A 23,336-nucleotide genomic window follows, 5' to 3' on the forward strand; every position below is an offset into this window, starting at 1 on the left:
TCTCTCTCTCCTCAGGGGTCCCCCTCAGTGTCTCTCTCTCCTCAGGGGTCCCCCTCAGTGTCTCTCTCTCCTCAGGGGTCCCCCTCAGTGTCTCTCTCTCTCCTCAGGGTTCCCCCCCCTCAGTATCTCTCTCCTCAGGCGTCCCCCCTCAGTGTCTCTCTCTCTCTCTCTCTCTCTCCTCAGGCGTCCCCCCTCAGTGTGTCTCTCTCTCTCCTCAGGCGTCCCCCCTCAGTGTCTCTCTCTCTCTCTCCTCAGGCGTCCCCCCTCAGTGTCTCTCTCTCTCCTCAGGCGTCCCCCCTCAGTGTCTCTCTCTCCTCAGGGGTCCCCCTCAGTGTCTCTCTCTCCTCAGGGGTCCCCCTCAGTGTCTCTCTCTCCTCAGGGGTCCCCCTCAGTGTCTCTCTCTCTTCTCAGGCGTCCCCCCTCAGTGTCTCTCTCTCCTCAGGCGTCCCCCCTCAGTGTCTCTCTCTCTCTCTCTCTCTCCTCAGGGGTCCCTCCTCAGTGTCTCTCTCTCTCTCTCTCCCCTCAGGGGTCCCCCCTCAGTGTCTCTCTCTCCTCAGGGGTCCCTCCTCAGTGTCTCTCTCTCTCTCCTCAGGGGTCCCCCCTCAGTGTCTCTCTCTCTCTCCTCAGGGGTCCCCCCTCAGTGTCTCTCTCTCTCTCTCTCTCCTCAGGGGCCCCCCTCAGTGTGTCTCTCTCTCTCTCCTCAGGCATCCCCCCTCAGTCTCTCTCCTCAGGCGCTCCCCCTCAGTTTCTCTCTCTCCTCAGGGGTCCCCCCTCAGTGAGTCTCTCTTTCCTCAGGGGTCCCCCTCAGTGTCTCTCTCTCTCCTCAGAGGTCCCCCTCAGTGTCTCTCTCTCCTCAGGGGTCCCCCTCAGTGTCTCTCTCTCCTCAGGGGACCCCCTCAGTATCTCTCTCCTCAGGGACCCCCCTCAGTAGCCCTCTCAATCCCTCAGTCACTCACGGAGCGGCCCCCCTAGGCTCCTCCCCCCTGACACACATTTGTTGTCGTTGCCATGGCGGCCGCCCGCCCGACGTCATGACGTAACGCGGCGCACCCCTTCGCTCTCTCCCTCTCTCCAGGTGGAGGGGGGCGGGGAATACCTGCGCGCTCCGGAGGTCAGGTGCACGCGCGGGCAGGGGGCGGGGCGGTGACGCAGGCGGCCCGGGCTCCGTGTCAGTGAGGAGAAACGCAGAGAGGAGGAGAGCGGAGAGAGAGAAGAGGAGAGCAACATGAACCGGGCTCACCGGGCCACCGGAACCAGCGCCAGGTCCCTCAGTACTGTGGAGGTGAAGAGCAAGGTACGACTGAGGAGGAGGGTACACAGGGGGCACCTGACGGGGGAGGGGTGAGGGGCACCTGCTGTAATGAAAGGAGTACAGGGACCTGAGGGAGGGAGGGGGCAGTGTGATGGGTGTGGGGGTCATCTGAGGGAAGGTATGGGGGCACCTGATGGGGTGGTGGGCACTTGAAGTGGGGGATATAGGGGGCACCTGATGAGGAGAGGGGGGTATGGTGGGAACCTGAGGAGGAGGGTATAGGGGGCACCTGATGGGGGGTGGGGCGAGAGGGTGTGGTGGACACTTGAAGAGGAGGGTATAGGGGGCATCTGATGGGGGAGGGGATATGAAGGGCACCTGATGGGGAGAGTATAGGGGGCACCTGATGGGGGGAGGAGGAGGTTATGCAGGGCAACTTGAGAAGGAGAATGAGCAGGGCACCTGATGGGGGGAGGAGGGTATAGGGAGCATCTGAGGAGAGTATAAGGGGCACTTGATTAGGGGTGAGGAGGGTATAAGGGGCACTTGATGGGAGGAGGAGGAGGGTATAGGGAGCATCTGAGGAGAGTATAAGGGGCATTTGATGGTGGGTGAGGAGGGTATGGGGGACACCTGATGGGGGGGGGGGAGAGTGTTATGAAGGGCACCTGAAGAGGAAGGTTTTGGGGGGGGGGGGGAGAAGCTGAGGAGGAGAATATAGGGGGCAGCTGATGGGAGGGGTATGTATGGAGGGCACCTGCTGTAATGGGGGGTGATAGAAGGTGGGTGTACAGGGGGACCTGTGTGGGGGGAGGAGGGCAGTATGAGGATCACCTGAGGGAAGTGGTATGGGGGACACCTGGGTGATGTGTAGATGGGTACAGGATGTACCTGGCAGGGGGGAGGGGAGAATGGCACAAGGAGGACCTGAGGTGGGTGAGGGGTATGCAGGAGTCACCAGAGGGAGGTGGATGTGTGGTTTTCAGGGGACAGCTGTAGGGGAGGGTGAAAGGGGTATCGGGGTCACCTGGGGGAGGGTGTGAGTGATACAGGTGTATTTGAAGGTCAGAAGGACCCTGCGAGAATGGAGGAGGGCAATGCTGGAGGGTAGAATTCAGGAGGCTCTCAAAGGAGTGGCAAAAAGATACCACAGGGAACACTTGTTTAGATGAGGGGGGGGGGGGGGGGTGTTATAAGGAGTACTCTAGAGGAAGTATGCAGATGGCATAGTTGGCAGCCATTACAGGAAAACAGGGTGTTAGGAGTACCTGAGGGAACCTAAGGTGAGGGGGCACCTGCTGAATTGCATTGGGGTAGTAGTCATATGCTGTAGGAGAGGCACCTGTGAGTAAGGAGGGTAAGCATGGCACCTGTGGGTGTAGGGGTACACGCGGGGGGTAAAGGGCACCTGGCTTAATAGAGGGTATAGATGGTAGATGAAGGGTAACCACAGGCACCTGTTAGAGCAAGTAGTATAGGCGTGGCACACCTGCTCAGTATAGGGGTATCTGAGAGGGAGGTGAAGGGCACTTGGTGTAATGGAGGGGGCTACTGGTTGTATCTGAAGGGTAGAAGTAGAATGTTACATGGGGCACCTGTTGGGTGAAGCAGGAAGGGTACAGAACAAGTAACGGGGGGGGGGGGGGGGGACGGTTGTAGAGAGCACATAGGGCGATGTGACCCCTTCTGGAAAGCTGTTGGGCAGAAGGGGCACTTCATAGATGAGGATGGTGGCGGCATGTGTAAGTGGGTAACTGAGAGGATGGAGGGTACTGGTGGGCCCCAGGTGGTGGTAAAGATGGCAGACGCTGGGGCACCTGCTCAGGGTGGAGGCGGCTGAGCCCTCTGTGGTCCTATTCATCACATTGTTCCAGTATGATTAGTATCTTGTTTACTATTGTTTACTATTTATGTATGGAAAAGGAGGCATAGGGGGTGCCCGTCCCCAACACAACCCCTGTGAGTACTTCCTGCCCCCCCCCCCCCGTGTGAACAGGACTATCCCATAGTGTATTTGTACTGATATTCAGCCAGTATTAGTATTCGGTGTGTTTACATTGTTACATAATTAAGGTGTGTGTGTATTTCAGTCTAATTGTCAAAGCTAAATTTAGATTTGGGAACATGCTGCCAACCTGGGAGCCGAGGACATTGTCCTTCCCGCCTATTTATATCATAATTTGGGCTCCCTTCTCCCCTGATCAGGGGTACAGGAACATATTTCATAACCTTGGTGCTGGAAGGGTTAATTAGCTGGGTGACGGAGTTCCCATGTACTGTGCGTGTCATGTTCCTTTTGTACCACAGGCACCCGGCTTTAACCCCGTAGGTGCACAGCGCTGTACCAAAGTGCAAAGGGCATCTAAGATCAACTTTCTAAGCTGGTCTGTCTACAAGGGCGACCCGCAGGCTTGCCCGGCCTCTCCTTTGTGCAAACAGTCATGAGAATAATTTGCAGAATACACTTGCGTTGGTGCCAAAAATGATCAGATGATTTAAGGTACAGGAAGCGCGTATTGGAATCGTTTTATGATAGAAATGTCAGATTTGACGCCAATACCTGGACGCGGCTGTTTTTTTTTTTTTTCAATGCAGGAACTGGAAACCTTTTTTATCCTGATCAAAAGTGGCGTGACTTTGAAAGTGTCTAACTTAGGGTTAGAGCTAAGAGCTCGGCTTTAGGTTAAGTTTGAGTGGATTGGGTGTAAGGTTGCGCTGTAGGGGGAATATGTGTAGGGTGATGGTTGCAGGCGGTTGTGGGTAGGGTGACTGTTGTAGGGTGATGGTTGTGGGGTCAGGTTGTAGGACGTTGTGAGTAGGATGAAGATGTGGGTAGGGTGGGGGTTGTAGGGTTAGGGTGTGGGTAGGGTGGGGGTTGTAGGGTGATGGTTGTGGGTAGGGTGACAGTTGTGGGGTGAGGTTGTAGGACGTTGTGAGTAGGATGAAGATGTGGGTAGGGTGGGGGTTGTAGTTTGATGGTTGTGGGTAGGGTGGGGGTTGTAGGTTGACGGTTGTGGGGTGAGGTTGTAGGAAGTTGTGAGTAGGGTGAAGATGTGGGTAGGGTGGGGGTTGTAGGGTGACGGTTGTGGGGTGAGGTTGTAGGAAGTTGTGAGTAGGGTGAAGATATGGGATGTGGGTAGGGTGGGGGCTGTAGGGTGACGGTTGCGGGTAGGGTGGGGGCTGTAGGGTGATGGTTGCGGGTAGGGTGGGGGCTGTAGGGTGACGGTTGTGGGTAGGGTGGGGGCTGTAGGGTGACGGTTGCGGGTAGGGTGGGGGCTGTAGGGTGGGGGCTGTAGGGTGACGGTTGCGGGTAGGGTGGGGGCTGTAGGATGACGGTTGCGGGTAGGGTGGGGGCTGTAGGATGATGGTTGCGGGTAGGGTGGGGGCTGTAGGGTGACGGTTGTGGGTAGGGTGGGGGCTGTAGGGTGACGGTTGCGGGTAGGGTGGGGGCTGTAGGGTTACGGTTGTGGGTAGGGTGGGGGCTGTAGGGTGAGGGTTGTAGGGGGTTGTGGGTAGGGTGAGGGTTGTGGGGTGAGGTTGTAGGACGTTGTGAGTAGGGTAATGATGTGGGAAGGGTGAGTTTGTAGGTGGTCGTGCATGATTATTATTTATGGGGGTTGAATGTAGGATTATGTTCTAGGGTGGTATGTTTTAGGTGGTTGGGTATAGGGATATGTTTTAGTGGTTTTGGTGTAGGATTACGATATTAAGGGATTTTGTTTAGGGCTAAGATTTAGGGTGCTATGTGTTAATATCTTAGCGGGTTATAAGTAGGGTCAAGTTATAGGGGTTTCAAGTTCAGGTGGTTCGGTTTTTAGGGGGTTGGGGAGTTGGATCTAGGGTTACATTTTAGGGTATGGTCCATGCTTCCAGATAGTCCTACGACCTGAAGAATTCCACTGATCGTTTTTCCTGGTGACCCTTATTTCTCACCTTCCCTCCACTTTCTCCTATGTACAAACACTCTTCCTAACGACCTATGAAGACGGATGATGATTTCCTGTGATTGCCGTGTACTTCAGAGGCAAGCCTGCAGATTCCAGCTTCCTTCTGTAGTCTGGATGACTGTCGTGGTGTTGCTTTAGACCGCCAATGCTTTGCACTTTGTTGCCTCGGGGCTCGTGCATGTCAGTATTGGCCAAAACATAGAAAAGGAGATTTTGCTTTAACGTCCTTTTGCTTCAGTTTGCTACACTGAGAAAGACATGTTGCCTTTTTTGCACAAAGCTTTCAGGTGGCTACAATGTATCGCAACACCCTGCCATGCAAAGTGTAGATCAGTAGAACTAAGTTGAGGGATATTCAGGATTACTGTTGCTTTAATGCATATCTAGCATGTATTTTTTTTTTGGAAAGGATCTTGGGGCAAGAAGGCTTCCCCAGGAAAAAAATAAATAAAAAATCAGCCTTTTGGTGGCGTTCTAATTGGCCCTGGCCGTCTTGATAAGTGCCAGACAGATCTTCCCGGTGACCTCACTGCTTGAACCGGTTCTAATCCATAGCAGCAGTGGCCGTGAGCTAAACGGCTTTGACACGGCCCCTTGGCAGGCTGGCAGAATGTGCTGCTTCTGCAGGTGAGCTCTGGCAGCCTCTGCACCTGCTATAAAACCTGGGACTTGACTGCTGCAGATTTTTACTGCCACTATTTGTAGGCCGGCCCTGGCAAAACACAGCGGTAAAATCAGCGTTTCCTGGCATGTATGCATGCTGTAGTTTTTTTTTTTTTTTTCTTGAGGACTCTTGTCCCTGTACCGCAAAATGCCTGTGTAGGCACGTTCCTAGATAATATACGAGGGAAGTGAAATTGCTTTGTGTGGTTATCTAGTGCAGTGCATTAGATAACTGGCAGGTGTATGGAATTACATACAGCAAGGGAGGAAGGCTGAGCTTCCCTGACGAGCTTACCGTTGTAAAAGCTTACAAATAAAACATTAGGATCATTGCATTTAAAAGGAAATGTGTGAGAAGCCTCTGATGGAGCCTGCTGTTTGCTGCCCGGTTGTGTCCTAAGCTGGTTCTAGCCAGTGAAGCCGAGTGGGTTCAATTTGCCAGCTACCAAAACTTTTCCAGGAGTCAAAAAATGATGGCCCTTTGCCCCATACACACGGTCATACATTCCGACCACAAAATCCGTCAGATTTTTTCAGACGGATTTTGACCGAAACTTGTCTTGCATACACACAGTCAAACAAAGTTGTCGGAAAATCCGATCGTACAGAACGCGGTGACGTAGAACACGTACGACAGGACTATAAAGAGGCCAGTAGCCAATAGTTTGTCTCGTAATTTATTCTGAGCATGTGTGGCACATTGTCCGTCGGAATTGTCTACATACGATCGAAACTTAAACGATCGGATTTTGTTGTCTTAAAATTTTAGATCCTGCTCTCAAACTTTGTGTGTCGGAAATTCCGACAGAAAAAGTCTGATGGAGCCCACACACGATCGGATTTTCTGACAAGATTCTGGCACATTTTCCGTTGGAAAGTCTGACCGTGTGCACAGGGCAATATTTTACTATCCAAAGTTATAACAACAAAGGCAGGGGATTTTAATAGATGAAAAAATAACTGAAGGGCCGATTTAAGGGGAATCTCTGCAAATGGGACAAAGGGGGGGGGGGGGGGTGGAATCTGACAGGAGTTATAACCCTTTCTCTATTCAACAATTTTTTTTTATTTATTTTTTTTTTTTTTACCCATAGTCCTACTAAAGAATCCCTTTTTTAAATGAAAGTTAGTGGAAGATATTTTTGTTAAATATTAACTCGTAATCAGCAACCTTAATAACATTAATGTCCTAGCTGAGCCAGGTCAAGATCAGGAAAAATGTAGTGCAGCTTACAAATTTTATAGGATTTCTGCACTGAGAAAGATGGAGGCTGCCCATGTGGCATCTCCTGAAAATGCTTGTTGTCTGGTTGTCTTTGGCTTCAGTACTTGCCCCCCAAAACAAAACCTGTATGTAAGTTGGAGAGCCTGTCGCCTTTTTTTAAATAACGCAATGCCACAAGCGGAGGACGCCCATTGACTCCTGGGATTGAGGACGCTGATATCCCAGGAGTCAACGGGAGACCAGAGATGACGTACCTCACCACGACGATGAGGGGCTAGACGTGGTGTAATAAAAAAAAAAAAAAAAGTAATTTCAAAAAAAATTTAATTTTTTATTTTTTTTCCCCCTTAGGCTCGGTTCACACAGGGGGCGACACGACTTGCCGTGCCGCGACTTGACAAGTCACCCCCGTTCTGTACTACGGAACCGTTCTAAGAGGAGCGACTCGAGTCGCTCCAACTTAGAAAAAAGGTTCCTGTACTACTTTTGGGCGACCTCGGGCGACTTGCATTGACTTCTATACAGAAGTCATTTGCAAGTCGCCGCTGAGGTCGCGGCAGGTCGCGGCGCGGCAAGTCGTGTCGCCTCGCATCGCCCCCTGTGTGAACCGAGCCTGAAGCATAAAGACAGGGATATTAGTTACCAGTAGGTCCATGGGTGTTCGCTTTAATGACACCCCAAACGCATGCAGGTCGCAAATGCAGTGCTTTGTGGGATTTGAGTCCATTCAATTGTCTCGGTCATAGGTGTAGCCTATTGCATTAGGGTGTGTGCCCCAAAGCTCGAATACACATGACTTTGCAGGGATTTCAAATTCCCGGACCACTGGAGCAGCCGCGGTGGGTGCTGGCAGCTTGGCAACCAGTGTTCATTTTGGCAGCAAATTTCGATTTTAGTCTTAGAACTAAGGGTCAGTTCACACCAGACACAGTTCCGTGCGCTTTTTTTTTTTTCTGCACTAAAAATGCGTACCCAGTGTTTTCCATGTATTCCAATGACTCTAGTTCACACCATGCAGTCAGTTTCTGGTCAGTTTCTGGTGCAGAAAAATCGGAACTGTATGGAATTGCATCTGGTGTGAACTGGCCCTTAAATGGCATTTTAGTTTTAGTCCCATTTTAGTCTTCTGCAATTGTTTTAGTCATATCTAGTCGACTAAATCTCCAGTACATTTTAGTCGACTAAAACTCATTTTAGTCATCTGAAATCAAATGGGTGTAATTAAATTGTAACATTTCTCTACAATTTCCAAACTCATTATAGACTGCTGAAGTGAAAAATCTCATATGGTATATTGTATTAGGTATTGAGGGATGAACATGCACTAAAGGCCAGTGTTAATTTTGAAGTCAAATTTGAATTTAGTTTTAGTCTTTTGACTAAAATGCCATTTTAGTTTGTCGTATTTTAGTAATCTCAATTGTTTGTTTTAGTTGTATGTTAGTCGACTAAAATAGTATTCATTTAGTCAACAAAATGAACATTGTTGGCAAGAGGAAACTGTAGTGGAGGGGGAGGACCTTCTAACAGGCGGCCGAATCACAGCAGCAAAAAAGGAAGTGGGAGGAGACTGTTTATTTTGAATGTTTATATTGAATGTTTATTTTTCACATGTCAAATTGCCGGTGTCCTATCATATACTGTCCCCCATCAGATAGTGTCCGCTGTGTACTACGCAATGCGCAGTACACAGCACACACAGATTCTGAAAATACCCGAAGATGAACGGCGCCTGCGCCGTGAGTCCAGGTTCTAGCCCCACCATCCATCCAAGTGGACATAGAGCTGGAATATAAAAGAGCCGAGCGAAGCGAGGCCGAGCCTGAAGTGTGGCGAGCGAAGCAAGCCCGCAGGGGGCCCTTTAATTTTCCCAACCCTATGTCCGCTTGGATGGTGGGCTACCACCTCCACTCATGGCGCAGGCGCCGTTCATCTTTGGAGATTTTCCGAAGCTTCTTCTGCTCCGTACTGCGCATGATGGCAGGACACTATCTGCCAGAACACTGGCAACAGCACTGTTTCAATCGGTGCGACGCCAATTTCGCGGTGCCGAACTGATTCCCAAAAGTGGTTCCTGCACTACTTTCGCCAACTTTCGGGGCAAATTCAAATTTTTTTTTTTTCAAAACGCCCCGAACTCGCACTGAAATGCGAGTTTGAAATCACGCGACGTACCCTCCACCAGAGTTTAGTGTTGGAGTGCCATGGGAGCTGAAAGGTGAGTCTTGTGCCTTGAGGGGTGCTGGGCTTTAAAGCAAACCTGAAAAAGAGTCCCTGCACTATTTTCGTGATTTTATGTGCAACATCTATTGACATCTGTGCATGAAATCGCACAGATGTCGGCAAGCCGAAGATGAAATCGCACTGACCTGTGGCTTTCAAATCGCAAGGAAGTAGCGTGATTTTAATGCCGCATTCAGTGTGAATGGGACTACTCTCAGCCACATTCCAACACTAATCTTTATAACCCTGTAAAGCAAAAATTGCTATACATACCTTTTCTGCAGCCGCTCTGGTCTGGTCCCCAGTGGTTGGTACTGTGTGCAGGAGAGAACAGATAATGGCTGGGAAGTGACATTACCCATAGAGTTACTATGGGGCTTCCGTTGTCGGCTGCCTCTTCTGCACACTGCTGCTCACAGCTCAGCATGATAGCGGAGCGGCTGCAGAACGGGTAGGTATATCGATTTCTTTTTTACAGGGGTAGATTAGGCTTATGCCCTGTACACACGGTCAGACTTTCCAATGGGAAATGTGCGATCGGATCTTGTTGTCGGAAATTCCGATCGTGTGTGGGCTCCATCTGACTTTTTCTGTCAGAAGTTCTGTCCAGAGTTTGAGATCTGGATCTAAAATTTTCCGACAACAAAATCTGATTGTTTAAATTCCGATCGTGTGTAGACAATTCCGACGCACAAAGTGCCACGCATGTTCAGAATAAATTACGAGACGAAAGCTATTGGCTACTGGCCTCTTTATAGTCCCGTCATATGTGTTGTACGTTACCTCATTCTGAACGATCGGATTTCCCGACAACTTTGTGCGACCGTATGTATGCAAGAGAAGTTTGGGCCAAAATCCGTCGGAAAGAATCTGATGGATTTTGTTGTCGGAATGTCCGATCGTGTGTACAGGGCATTCGAATGTGGCAGAGAGGAGGTTTAGCGTTGGATCATTTTTGGCTTCTACTTTTAATTTTTCCTAGTTTGCTTTTTGGAGAATAGTTTTTCTATTCTTTTCTTTTTCCCAGTGATGATTTAAAAAGGGGGAAAAAAAAAGCATGTTTCCTCTTTTAGCCCTGGTTTTCACACTGATGTGGGAAACGCAGCAAATTCTGTGCATTCTCTGCATCACATTGTAATTGCACAGCGACCGTGCGATCTCCTGCAGGTGTCAATGTTGGATTAACTACTAGTATTGCACCGATACCACTTTTTTAAGACTGAGTACAAGTACTGATACTTTTTTTTTTTTCCCCCAAGTACTCGCCGATATTTATACTTTTTTTTTTTTTTTTTTAATTTTTTTTTTATATATATATATATATATATGTCGTGTGACAATGGCACTAATGTGCAACACTGATGACGCGTGGACGGTGTCAGTAGTTACCTGACATCTCCCCTTTGAGACAGGGAAAAGGACTGAGGATAGAGATTCTCCAGTCCCTTTCTCTGCAGCCTCAGCTGCACTGAAGATGAATGGAGAGGAGACGGAGACTCGACTCCTCTCCATTCGTAAACTGACGCATCATAAACATATAGTTTACGATGCTTAGTTATGAATGGACAGAGGTAGTGATCATTCGGAAAAGGAAGGAGCCGGTAAATGACCGATTTACCGCCTCCTTCCTCTGCTCTTCATCCTGAAAGATTGAGGGGAGGGGGACCTGAAGAGCACAGAGGACAGAGAGGTGGACTGGAAGAGAATATGGGGACAGTCAGGGATGATCGGTACAAGGGTGGGGGAGAGTTACAAGCACCGATCTTTCTGTATAGATTTCAATAAGGCAGCTGAAAGCTGTGGAATGGAGAGGAGGAGAAGTGGCTGTCGGCTGCTTTTATTGAAATCTATACAGGGGATCGGTGCTTGTTACAAGTACTCGGGCAAACGCTTAGTATCGCCACCGATACTAGTATCAGTATTGGTGCAACCCTAATTAACGTCATCTCCAAACGGCTCACAAAACGCAATGCGATTTGCCAGGCAAAAAGGCTTCACATATACATGTTCTGTGGTCCTTCACTGACCACAGAACATGGATAGCAAGCCAGGGACCGCTGCAAAGCTGCAGGTAGCAATAACTGTCGGATGCCTGAGTTGTAACTTAGCTGCTAAGGCCGCTTTTTAATTACCATACAATGTGGTACTTCTGGTTTTAGTTTTGAACACAATATGGTCTTCGCTGTAATTGGCATGAATAGAACAACATAGCCCGAGCATTCATGAAATAGTCGATAGTCTTTCATCTGCAGTACAGCGAGGCAGCACTCTGGCTGTCATCCAGCATTGACTTACATTTACAGTGACTATTGGAATCACTTAAGTCTCTCCCTAATATAAAGCCCTGGAGCCTGACCAGTTACTTAAAGAAAAAAAATGAGAGCCAGGGCAATTATTGGGTGCCGACTCGTCTAATAACAGATCGTGAAAAAAAAAAATGCATCTATATAGACAGCCTGTACAGCTCTGTCTTGGGAGACGGCTTTCTTCACAGCTTCTCAGAGAGAAGTAAAGGGGGGGGGGGGGGGGTTCTAAAGTTGTTGTAAAACCTAAACACTTTTATCTAATACATTCCCTACATTAAAGTTCACCTTTGCGAACATGTATGTTCCACCCGTTTTTAGGGTGGAACATGTAACCTGTTCCCAATGCTGCAGCTGCTGCCTGATTTTTTTCCCCCTGCCTGTGACAGCAGTATGGGGAGAAGTTCCCCGTACTAGCTGTCACTTTTTGAAATCAGCACGGTGGTGCAGAGCTCCGCCTACACAGCCGCGTCATTCATTCACACAGCTCTGTGTGTGAATGAACTACAAGCCCTCCCAACATTGATGAATCGTCGGCTCGGGATTTGCTGATAGGCTCCACCGCACCCTAAACCCGGAATTAGGCAGTGGGTCGCCAGTACATCGATTTGTCTACAATGGCCGCTCATTGTACTGCGGGCGGTCGTTAAAGCAATTGTAAACAGCGGATGTTGCAAAAGAAACAAACTGCAAGGCAATTGCATAATGTGCTAGTATGCACCCGCATCTTGGAACAAAGCCCCCCCCCCAGCACTGTAATGTCACCGCTGAGAGGACTGACATGGTCCCCCTGTCTTATGGGTTTGCATGCTCTGACTGTGATTGGTCTGAGCCGCGATGACTTTGCTTGCGTGCGGGAGCCATCGGTTCCGGCATAAAGCTCTGACATTTTGACCACTGGCTGCATGCAGGGTGAATATCTCGGTGCTCGTTTAGGAGATATTTATTTTACTTACTGGTAAGACTTATTATAGTCTTACCTGTAGGTAAAAATGATCAAGCGGGCTTTACTACCGCTTTAAGTGGTTTATCATACACCCGTGTGAGGACTGAGTTTTGCCTGCACAGGGTGTTCCATTTATGTCCGTTGGGATGCAGCAGCGGCACAGATGCATCCGCTGCTCACAATCTGGCCGCCATGTGGGTGTGGGGCCCTAAATGTACGGGGGGACCCACACCTACATGGCTGTCAAATTGGGGGCATCGGCTTTGTCCATGCAGCCTCCGCGTGCCAATTAACATGAATAGGACTGCTGCTCAGGTTTGCACAGAACACCTGTGTATCTCTGTGCGGGCAAACATGGTCCTTGCATCGGCATACACTTAAAGGGTTGTAAACCCTCACAATTTTTTCACCTTCATGTATTCTATGCAGCCCCCCACCCCCTTTTTTATTTTATTTTTTTCTTACCTGAGCCAAATCGTCCAGGAATGGGGTCAAGCACAGCAACTCCATCCGCTATCTCGGGTCCTCGTTGGATAGATTGAAAGCAGCAGGAGCCATTGGCTCCCACTTCTATCAGTCAAATCCATTGACACGGAAGTGGGACTCCTGTCTGTGTCAATGGACGCAGCAGCAGGACTGGAGCATGCCTGCACGAGTGCCCCTTGGGGAAAGTGGCTCTCCGTGGGGGCACTCAGAAGAAGCCAGGAGCGCTGTGAGGGGGACCCCAGAAAAGGATGAATGGGGCCACTTTGTGCAAAGCCCTTGCACAGAGGAGAGGTAAGTATGAAATGTTTAATTGAGGGAAAAAAAAAAAGCTTTACAATCACTTTAGGTATACCTACGTGAATGAGGCCTAATTGGGCTTTATTAACCTTCAGCAGGTAGATGAAAATAGAATGTTGCTGCAGTCAATGTTGCATAAGCATTGGTAGAACTTGACGTAAACACCTTCTAAAAGCCATTTGGCACAGAAGCGTTTTGTGCTGTACCCACTTCGTTCCGAGCTCTAGGGCTCACTCACACCAGGCATATTTCCAAGCATTTCATATTTGGCAATACAGAATGCATGTTATATCCGTTTGCTGCCACCCTGCATCCAGTAAAGGTCCTGCAAGGTGTTTTTCTGTGCAGTCCCATTCATGTCTGTTAGAATGCTTTTAATACAACAAGGAAATGAGCTTCATAATGCATGACAACGCCCTAATGCATTGCACGGTATGCTGCAGTCTACAGGACATTTACATTGTCAGGATCCGTGATATCATGCATCTCTTCCTGCTAGCTTTAGAGCAAAGTTCTTCTTCAGCCCCAATCCACTTCTTCTTGGGTCCCCCACTGATGCTTCTGGCCCCTCCTCCTTGCCAAGCCCCCCCCCCCCCAGAGCTGCTTGCCTTGGCAGAACTTGTGTGTGCTTGTTCCAAGCCGCCTCTGTGTGTCTATAGCAGATAGTTGCTCAGTCCTGACCCCCTCCCCTCCCCGCGTGCTTCCTCCTTCTGCTATGTCTCAGCCAATGAGGAGTGAGAGACCCATGAATCGTTGGATTGGGCTTGGGTAAGTATTGGGGGGATGGGGGGCTGTGGAGGGAGCTGCACACTGAAGGTTTTTTACAGTAAATATTTCCTAAACGTGCACCTTTTTTAGAAAATATTTACAAAAGTAGAAGCGGGTGTCCTCACCGGAGCATGCGCTCTCACATGCGAAGGAGTGATGTCATCGCAGCTCGGCCACTCAAACAGCCGAAGCTCGCGAACCCTGAAAGAAGACTGGGTAAAGGTGGAAGCCCTGTCAGTTGACAGTACGCTGCTGGAGGGCTTTGTTCTTAGGCAAGTCTTTCACAATGTGCTGGTATGCAATGCATACTAGCACCCGGTGCGACCCATACTTGCACATATTTCCTTGCAGAGTAATCCTCCTTAAATAAATAAAAAATAATAAAAAAGCTTTTTTACTGCTTTAATTATTCTGCCTGTTTGTGTCTGTGTCAGATCTAATTACCATTTAGCTCTCACCTGCACCAGCACTAGACTGAGAGACCCAGGGAACGTGGGATGTCGTTTCTACACAGGAATTGTCAGTTCTTAGGAGATCTTCCTTCCTTCCTTTCTTCCTTCCTTCCTTCTTCCTTCTTCCTTCTTCCTTCCAGAGGCGATTCAGTTCGCATTGTGCGCTATATAAGTATTTCATTCATTCATTCATTCATTCTTCCTTCTTCCTTCTTCCTTCTTTTAACTGCAGCAGAGACGAATCAGGACAGTGCTTTCTGAGAGCTGTTTAAATCTCAGAACAGGGTAGACAAATACAAATCCTTTCACAGTTTAAAGTGGTTGTAGAGCCTTAGCCACCTCAATACTGGGCACTTACACCCCCTTCCTGCCCAGGCAGTTTTTCAGCGCTATCACACTTTGAATGACAATTGCACAGTCATGCTATACTGTAACCATGTAAAATTTTTATCATTTTCTTCGCACAAATAGAGCTTTCTTTTGGTGGTACTTAAAGCGGGAGTTCCGCCGTTTATTTTTTTGTTTTTTTTTATTAAAGCCAGCAGCTACAAATACAGCAGCTGCTGACTTTTAAAATAAGGACACTTACCCGCCCAGCGCGCCCGCGATGTCGGCACCCGAAGCCGATCTCTCGATCATCTCTCGGGTGCTGCCGCCGCCATCTTGGGTATGGGAATCAGGAAGTGGAGCCTTTCGGCTTCATTTCCCAGTTCCCTACTGCGCATGCGCGAGTCGCGCTGCGCAATAAGGATGGACCCGCTGCCTCTGCGATCTGTGTGTTTCCCAGCAGGCAGCGGGGGACTTTCGGAAAGGGGCGTAGATCTACGCCCCTTTCCGCAGATAGCTATCCCGGAAGTGGGTGCAGATACCTGTACTGTACAGGTACCTGCACCCCCCTCCCCCCTGAAAGGTGCCAATTGTGGCTCCGGAGGGGGGGGATTCCAATGAGCAGAAGGTCCACTTTAGGGTGGACCTCCGCTTTAATCACTCCTGGGTGTTATTGTTTTTTAGGAAAAAAAAAAGACCACAAAGTTTGAAAAAAAAAAATGTTTTTCTTTAGTTTCAGTAAATTTTGTAAATAAGTAATTTTTCTCCTTCACTGATGGGGCACTGATGAGGAGGCACGAATATGCCACACTTATGGGCATTGATGAGTGGCATTGATGGGCAGCAGTGATGTGCATTGATGGGCAACACTGATAGCCTGCACTGACTGTTATCACTGCTGGCCACTGATTGCTGGCACTTGTGGGCACTGATTGCTGGCACTGTTTGGCACTTAATTGTAATCAGGGCACTGATGATCAGTGTACTGATTACATCCCTAGATGTCCTCTGTGAGGAGATGCCGCTGATCGCCTCTCTTCTCACTCTGTCAGTGTTTAAATGTGACTGGCTGAGATTGGACACAGCCGATCACCTGGTTAAAGAGCCGCGGCTCTTTACACAGATCGGGGTCGTGCCCTGTCCTAGCAACACAGCGCGGCCGCAATCGTAACGCGCGCACCGGGGGGGCAAGCAAGCAAGCGTGGTTGTTATGGAGGGCCGTCATTTGAGGTTCACCCAGAACAAGAGCTGCGCCAGCCAGCCGCCATTTGACGTCCAGCGGGTGGGAAGAGGTTAATGTGTTACTAAACCCAGTAATTTGAAAATGGTTCCTCTGCCCCCCCCCCCCCAATGCCCACAGCTTATAAATCTTCTTTTACATTAATATGCTGCCACTATATACCCTTTTTGCTAATCTGTATGCCGCGGTCACATGGTAAACTGAACAGTTTGTCCAATGTCCAGTGCTGAGTTTTCAGGTAGGTGGAGATTTCTACTACAGCCTGTATACACGCCCACATGTGTGATGTCAGTACAGGGCAGGAAATGTTCTCTCCAGCAATAGAGACTAAACTGAGCATGTGCAGGATGGCTACCCTCACTGTATTATATGGCCTTGCCAGGATAGTGCAAGAGGGAAGGATCTGTCCCTATAGTGTCAAAGAACCTTTTTTACACAATGCAGAGGATTAACCACTTAAGTTTCACAGTCAATATAACAAGCATGTTATTCTGCATATACAGACACATTTTACTGTTGTGGGTTTAGTAACACTTTAAGGTTTTTCACCTTAATGCATTAGGGTGAAAAAACTTGTGTTCTGCATTCCCCCCCCCCCCCCTTTTACTTACTTACCTAAGCCCGATGCAGTGATGTGCATGAGTGCAGTGGCTCCAGCCACTGTCGCTTTCCTCATTGGACAGATTGATAGTAGCGGAAGCCTTTGGCTCCGGCTGTGTTAATCGAAAGCTTTGACGCGGGGGACGGGGCTGATGCCCGCGGTCTGTGTCAATGGGTGCTGCCGGAGGACCCCAGAAGAAGAGTATCCGGGGTTTACTCTGTGCTAAACCATTGCACAGATCAAGCAAGTATAGACATTTTTGTTATTTTTATTTAAAAAAAAGGTTTAGTGTCATTTTAAATTGGCTCCTTTTTTATGTGTGTTTTATCTCTGTATTTAGCGGTTTGTCTGTAGTTCGGCTGTTACTTCTGGATATGAGATGCGTGTTGTGCCTTTGCCGTGTTCCCGAAGGTTTAACATCTCATTCTGGTTGCTGTGTTGCGTTCTCCGGTAGCTGTAAAAATTTCTGTACCTTAATAAGCCGCTTTGCGCTCCGGCTGTTAGCGTTATATAATGCAGGAATGTGCCACCCGTGCCCTCTTTCTTTGGTAATGGTGCAGAGCATACCAAGAACCTTTATTGAAGCACAAGCACCCTCTTCAGACTGGCAGACTTTTCTTCTTTGTGTAAGTCGGCTTCTCAAGGAGAGAGACAGGTTTGTGTAAATCTTATGGTATTGAAACCTTCTGAGAAACTTCATTTGATTTTCAATGGTCTGTGAACAATACAAGAGAACTTGGTCATTAGTCCTTCATACCAAACTAGGGTAGCACTGAGCAATGGAAGTCCAAGGCTGGCCATACATTTAAAGAGGAACTGCAGTCTGCTCACATAATTTGTAATAAAAACATCTTTGCCCCTCTGAAGCTTCCCTCCAACCACTTTGCATATTTTCTATATACTGTGATTCTGTGCCAAATATGCTGCAGAAATCTCCCTCCACTGAGTCTGGCTGCAGCCATTTTAACTGTGGGCAGTTGAAGCTGCTGCTTGTTCACTTTCTGGATTTAAACATGGAAAGATGAAAAAATTACTGAAGTTCCACTTTAAGCAATTTTCTTTCCCTCAGCCACGGATTGAGCGGGGGGTTAAAGAGGAAAAGGGCATAATGAGCTAGTATGCATAGCATACTAGCTCATTTAGGAATAACTTACCTGAGATCGAAGCCTCCCAACCGGTCCTCATTCTTCATCTCCGCCTCTTCCGGGTCTCGCGGCTCTGGCACTGTGATTGGCCGGAGCCGCGATTGCATCACTCAGGCGCATGCTCGCGGGAGCCGTCATCGTGGGCGTGTTCTCCTTCAATTGCGGTGCGCCCAGTGCGTCTGCACCAAAGACAGCGGTGCCCATATTTGTAAAATATCTCCTTAACGTGTAGATTAAGGAGATATTTCTTGGACCTACAGGTAAGCCTTAAAGTGGAGGGCCACCCTGAAAAAAAAAAATATTAAAAATTACAAAAAAAATCTTAAAAAAAAAAAAAAAAAAAAATGAAAACAATTATTTTTTTTTTACTTACCAGAAATGCCTGTTGCTAGGCACATAATCCTAATCTTCCTCTTCCTCCTCCGCGGAGATCTTCTGGTCTTCTCTCCTCGTCGCGTTGCCTTCTGGGTAATGGGTCGCGCTGTGTTCTGGGAACTGTGTGTTCCAGAACACAGCGCGTCCCATTCACAAAGCGCTGCACGACTCGCGCATGCGCAGTAGGAAACGCGCAGTGAAGCCGTAAGGCTCCACTGCCTGTTAACCTTAGAAGGAATGGCGGCGCCGGGACCCGAGAGCCGAGGGACGGGTCGGCCTCAGGCGGCCGACATCGTGGGCACCCTGGACAGGTAAGTCAGGTTATGAAGTCAGCAGCTGCTGACTTTTTTTTTTTTAAACAGCCCTCCTCTTTAATCTAGGCTTACCTGTAGGTCAATGTGGTGTGTAAGGGTTTAAAACCAGGTTAACTGTGTGCCTAACAAGTGTAACGTATGGTTTTACTTATTAATCTGAAACAGAAAGATCACATTAAAGAAACAAAGAAACAGCCAGATCACGGTGCTGTGTGTTTTGTAAGCACAGACCTCCTGTATGCGATTGTACACAGCCTATCAGCAGGTTTCAGCTCAAATCTGCTACCAAACTTGTGCTGTGTCCAATCGTAGCACGGTTCGCAGGGTCCCAAACCCAGAGGCAAGCGTTGCTGAGCTTGCACCTGCCTCCCACTCGTTGTGTATTTACTGTGAGTGGTTGGCAACTGCTTTAATAAAGGAAGTAGTTTGTTTAAACCAGCAGAGCCCAAACAAACTACATTGAAATGAAACCTGGAATTAGGCTTTAATCTACTGAAATGCAGGTTTCGGGTGGAGCGAAGATAAAAAATATGCTATCAGAACAATAAAAAGGAAAAAAGGTCATTCATTGTATGTTCCATTTCTGGAATTTACTTGCATATTTTTGGAACAGAACTTGCAGTAACCTTCTAAATGAGGTACACATGAGGTATGCGTCTTAAGCCTTTTGGTGTATGTGGGTTTAATGTTTATCTGCCTGACTCAGGCTGGAGGTATTGTGCTTCCTATTATTTGCACTTTGAGTTTCTCGCTCCTGTGTGTTGACCTCTTAGTCATTGCTAGGTGTGTCCGATATGTGTGGAGCCGGCACCCGGGGGAGGAGCAGGCGCTGAAGGTTCTGTCTACGTAGGATGTTCGTAAACAGTAAGAGTTTCCTTGCAATGACTCACGAAAAACAAACGTATAGGGGTTGATCTCGTCTAATGGAACTAAACGGATGAAAGGTTGAGCGTCCCTAAACTTTAAATTGAGCCCTATAAAACAGCGGATGATGACTTTTAAAAACCCCAAACGTTGGTGAAGACCAATAATTTTCATAGGTGGATTTTTTATTTTTTTGGGGGGGAATCGAGAATTTTTTTTTTAAATGCAGCTCTTTATGCCAAAATTGGACACTTTTTTTCAAATATGTCAAACACAAGGCCTGCGGGCCGAATCCGGCCTGCCAGGTCTTGTCATGTGGCCTTCACTCCCAGTTTTGCAGCAGGAACGTGGTGGAACTCCATTCCACCACCTCTAGCTCTTGCCCTAAGCTCTCCACTGTCACTTGTAAACACAGAAGCCTTCTGTGTTTATAAGCGACAGCTTTGCTCTCGGCAGCTTCTGGAACTAACAGATTCTCAGAGGCAGCGCAGCCTACACAGGGAGGTACTAGAGCCAGGCCAGGTAGGGGAGAGATGCAAGGAACTGTCCGTGGTGCGCGCTCTGCCCATGGCGCGCCCCTGAGCTTGTGCGCGCTCTGCCGGTGGCGCGCCCCTGAGCTTGTGCGCGCTCTGCCGGTGGCGCGCCCCTGAGCTTGTGCGCGCTCCTGAACTTTGCCCGTCCCAGATAAAACCGGCCCTTTGTGGGAAACCATACTGCTAAGGTGACCTGCATTTAAATTGAGTTTGACACCCCTGTTTTTGTCCACTTGATTGTTTTGCCTTTTCTGGGAACAAAACTGCTGAAGAAACTGCTTACAAGTTCCATGCATATTGCATTTTGCATTTAGTCTAGTGGATTTGGCCCAGGTGTGCGCCTCATGCATGCCCTAGGGGCCGTGCAGTGTGGCATGATCTGTCACCCAGTGGACACAGCTGGACACAGATCAGAGTACTGAGCCTGCCCTGATACCATGTGATCGCTGTGACCAATCAGTATTCACACGTCAATAGTACATAATGACTTTCATTCATAGTCATCAATTGTGTACTATTGTGATCTCTTTGGTCACAGTGATCACATGGTACAGAGGCCAATCATGGTAGACTGTACTGCTCTAGTAAAATGTGTAAAAAATAAAAATAAACTAATTTCTTAATTTTGCTAAAAAAGTGACAAATTACAACTTCAAAATAGTTGCTAGGCCTCTTACTAAATACTATGGGGTGTGCCCTTTACAAAAAAGGGGGTATTTGGGGGGTATTTGTACTGTCCTAGCATTTTAGGGCCTCAAGAAATGAGATAGACCGTCAGTAAATCAGGAATAATCAGTTTTCCGATATAGACTTTTACACAGACTAAATAATATACACTGATGTGGGTTGGCAGGAAGGGGGTGAAGGAGTAGTGAGGTGGTTAAAGAGTAACTCCACTTTTATTGAAGGAAAAAAAAAAAAACCCTCCCCCTCTGGGTGATCTCTGTACATGGCAGGGATTTTAGCAAACTTGGTTGCTGATTCCTACCTTTTTGTTATTCTGAAGAAGTAGCGGTTTGTGTCCATATTCTGAGTGAATCTGTATTGGTATTGTTATAATTATCAATCGGCTGCTGCTCCTGAAGGGTTCTAATGAGGAAAGTGGCAGGGCTTGCATCCCTTTTAGATATGATTGAGATTGGGAGTATCTCACCAACAATGACATTTTTGTTGCAGGGGATGCCCAAATCTGACTTTTATCTGCAGTGAGACAATCACACAAGCAGGAAATTACATATCTGGGGGGGAGGTGGTGGGGGCATTTAGTATACCATATGTGTACTGAGCGCCTCCAGGTCGCCATATTGCATTTTACTGAATTTTAATACAGCGCAGCAGATTAAAATGGAAAGGTCATTTTTTAATAATGTTTATGCCTAAGGTTGAATATTTTTTTTAAATTTGCGCACAAAATAGATTTGTTGCCTAGAGCAGTAGGATATAAATAACTCCCACATCACTACTCTTCCAATATTGGAACAAGAGGCAATGATTGGTTAATAACTTTCAATTACTATATGGCTTATATCGCAGTATTTGCTATTTTTTATTTTTTTTCCCCCATGGAAAGCGGAGTTATCCTTTAGGCTCTGTTCACACCAGAGCGTATTGTGTTTTTATACAGAAAGTCGCACAATTTTTACCTCAATTTTGTACAGGTCAAAAGAATTAAAAAACAAAAACAAAAAAAAAAAAACGCCTGTAATTTGCCAAAAAAGAAGCGCGGGTGTTTTGCTTTTAGGTGACGGAACACTCAAATGTGAACAGGGGCCATTGAAATGAATGGGATTTGTCTTGTTGGGCATTTTTAGAGCTGAGCCTTAGAGCAGAAAAATGCTCAAAAAAAAAAAAAAAGCCTAGATGTGAACAGAGTCTTAAGGGAGGTTTGAATTGTGGCAGCACTTCGGCATCGGTTGTCCCAATAAGGAAGTGCCTCCTCACTTCTTGGTCTGGTAGCCGGTAATGAGGTCCAATCAAAAAGCAACATTTAGTTATGACTTTAGACCTTGGATTAATGTATATATGTATGATATATGTATGTATATATGTATGTATGTATGTATGTATATATATATATATATATATATATATATATATATATATATATATATATATATATATATATATATATATATATATATATATATATATATATATTATAATTTTTTTTTTTTCTCTGTAGAAGGGGTTATGTTATTTCTAATGCTTTATGGAGTTTCATTATGTGGAGGTTGCAGCTGTAAATATAGTCAGAGTTCTGTAAAGGAAAGTCCCGTTATCACCTCATTTGTTTGAACATCTCGATGTTGTGTACTTGTTTCTCTCTGTGTTCTTTAATGGGCACGGCTCTCGGGCTGGCACCTTCGTTCGTCACACTGGCTCTGCGTTGGTCTGCCTGGCTCCTGGTGTATACCTGCAAAGGAAATCTTTTCCGTCTCCTCTCTCTCTTCACTGTCTACTTCCTACATATTCTGTGTAAATAAGGTTTAGGGATTCCGCTACACTGGTACAACTTGCCTAGCTCATATAATGGTCAGCAACAAACAGGATGGGAGTTGATTTAAATCATAATTTTTAAAGAGCAACTGTCATCTTTGTCCCGCAGCAGCTCCTCCTCTGACCCGCTGTTGACTCTCCGACAGTCCCATCCGACAGTCCCTTTAATGGGGCGTCTGGTGATGCGGCAGTGACACAACAAGGTGAGGGACGTGGCGGCAGCAGGTGAGTGGATGCCCGCTAACAGGCTCTGCCATGATGGATCTGAAATGACAGGTTCTCTTTAAATGTAAGGAATGTAAATTCATTCTTGTTGGTAATCCCACCGCCTGTGCCCATTGACACAGACATCGGGACTCAGCCCTGCCGCGCCCCTTGTCACTGGCTTTGATTGACAGCACTAGGAGCCAGTGGCTCTCGTGCTCTAGCAATGGCAGTGAGACCTAGAAGTGAGGGAGGAAAAGAGCTGCAGACGTGCACAGCGCTGGATTGAAGGAGGGGCGGGGTTACCAAAAACGATGCCTAAACATCCACACCTGTACCTGCAACCTCCCGCACAGAACAATTGCTAGATGCACTTGGAACTGCGCTGCACTTGCAGTTCCCATGTGGACTGCGATTCCAGAAATGGTGAATGGACCTTTTCTCTGCATTTCCCGGAGGGACGGCAGCCCAAACTAATGAGAAACTTAAGGAATATTATTACAGAAAAGCCAAACCGTGATTAGGGTTATCCAATGAACATAAAGTGGTTTCTGGCACAGTCAGTAGAACAGAACACAATAGAACCTGTGTGGACATAAAGGGAAACCAAAATTAGGAAGAAGAGTTAGTTATTTCTTTATACTTGGCAGAAACCTATAAATGAGTTATATATTA

At 47.5% G+C, this 23,336-nt stretch overlaps 1 protein-coding gene across 1 annotated transcript in view; it reads left to right on the plus strand.

Annotated features, from left to right (window-relative positions):
- The first annotated feature begins 1,118 nt into the window (after nt 1–1,118).
- PARD6B (par-6 family cell polarity regulator beta) overlaps nt 1,119–23,336 on the plus strand; it is a 56,101-nt gene continuing 33,883 nt past the window's right edge. The window contains 1 exon segment of the mRNA XM_077460525.1: nt 1,119–1,294. Within this exon segment, the coding sequence (XP_077316651.1) occupies nt 1,226–1,294 (69 nt within the window). The 5' untranslated portion in view covers nt 1,119–1,225.

Source organism: Lithobates pipiens, unplaced genomic scaffold (assembly GCF_037356315.1).
Source record: "Lithobates pipiens isolate NorthernLeopardFrog02 unplaced genomic scaffold, aLitPip1_a1.2 Scaffold_28, whole genome shotgun sequence".
Classification (NCBI taxonomy): Eukaryota; Metazoa; Chordata; class Amphibia; order Anura; family Ranidae; genus Lithobates; species Lithobates pipiens.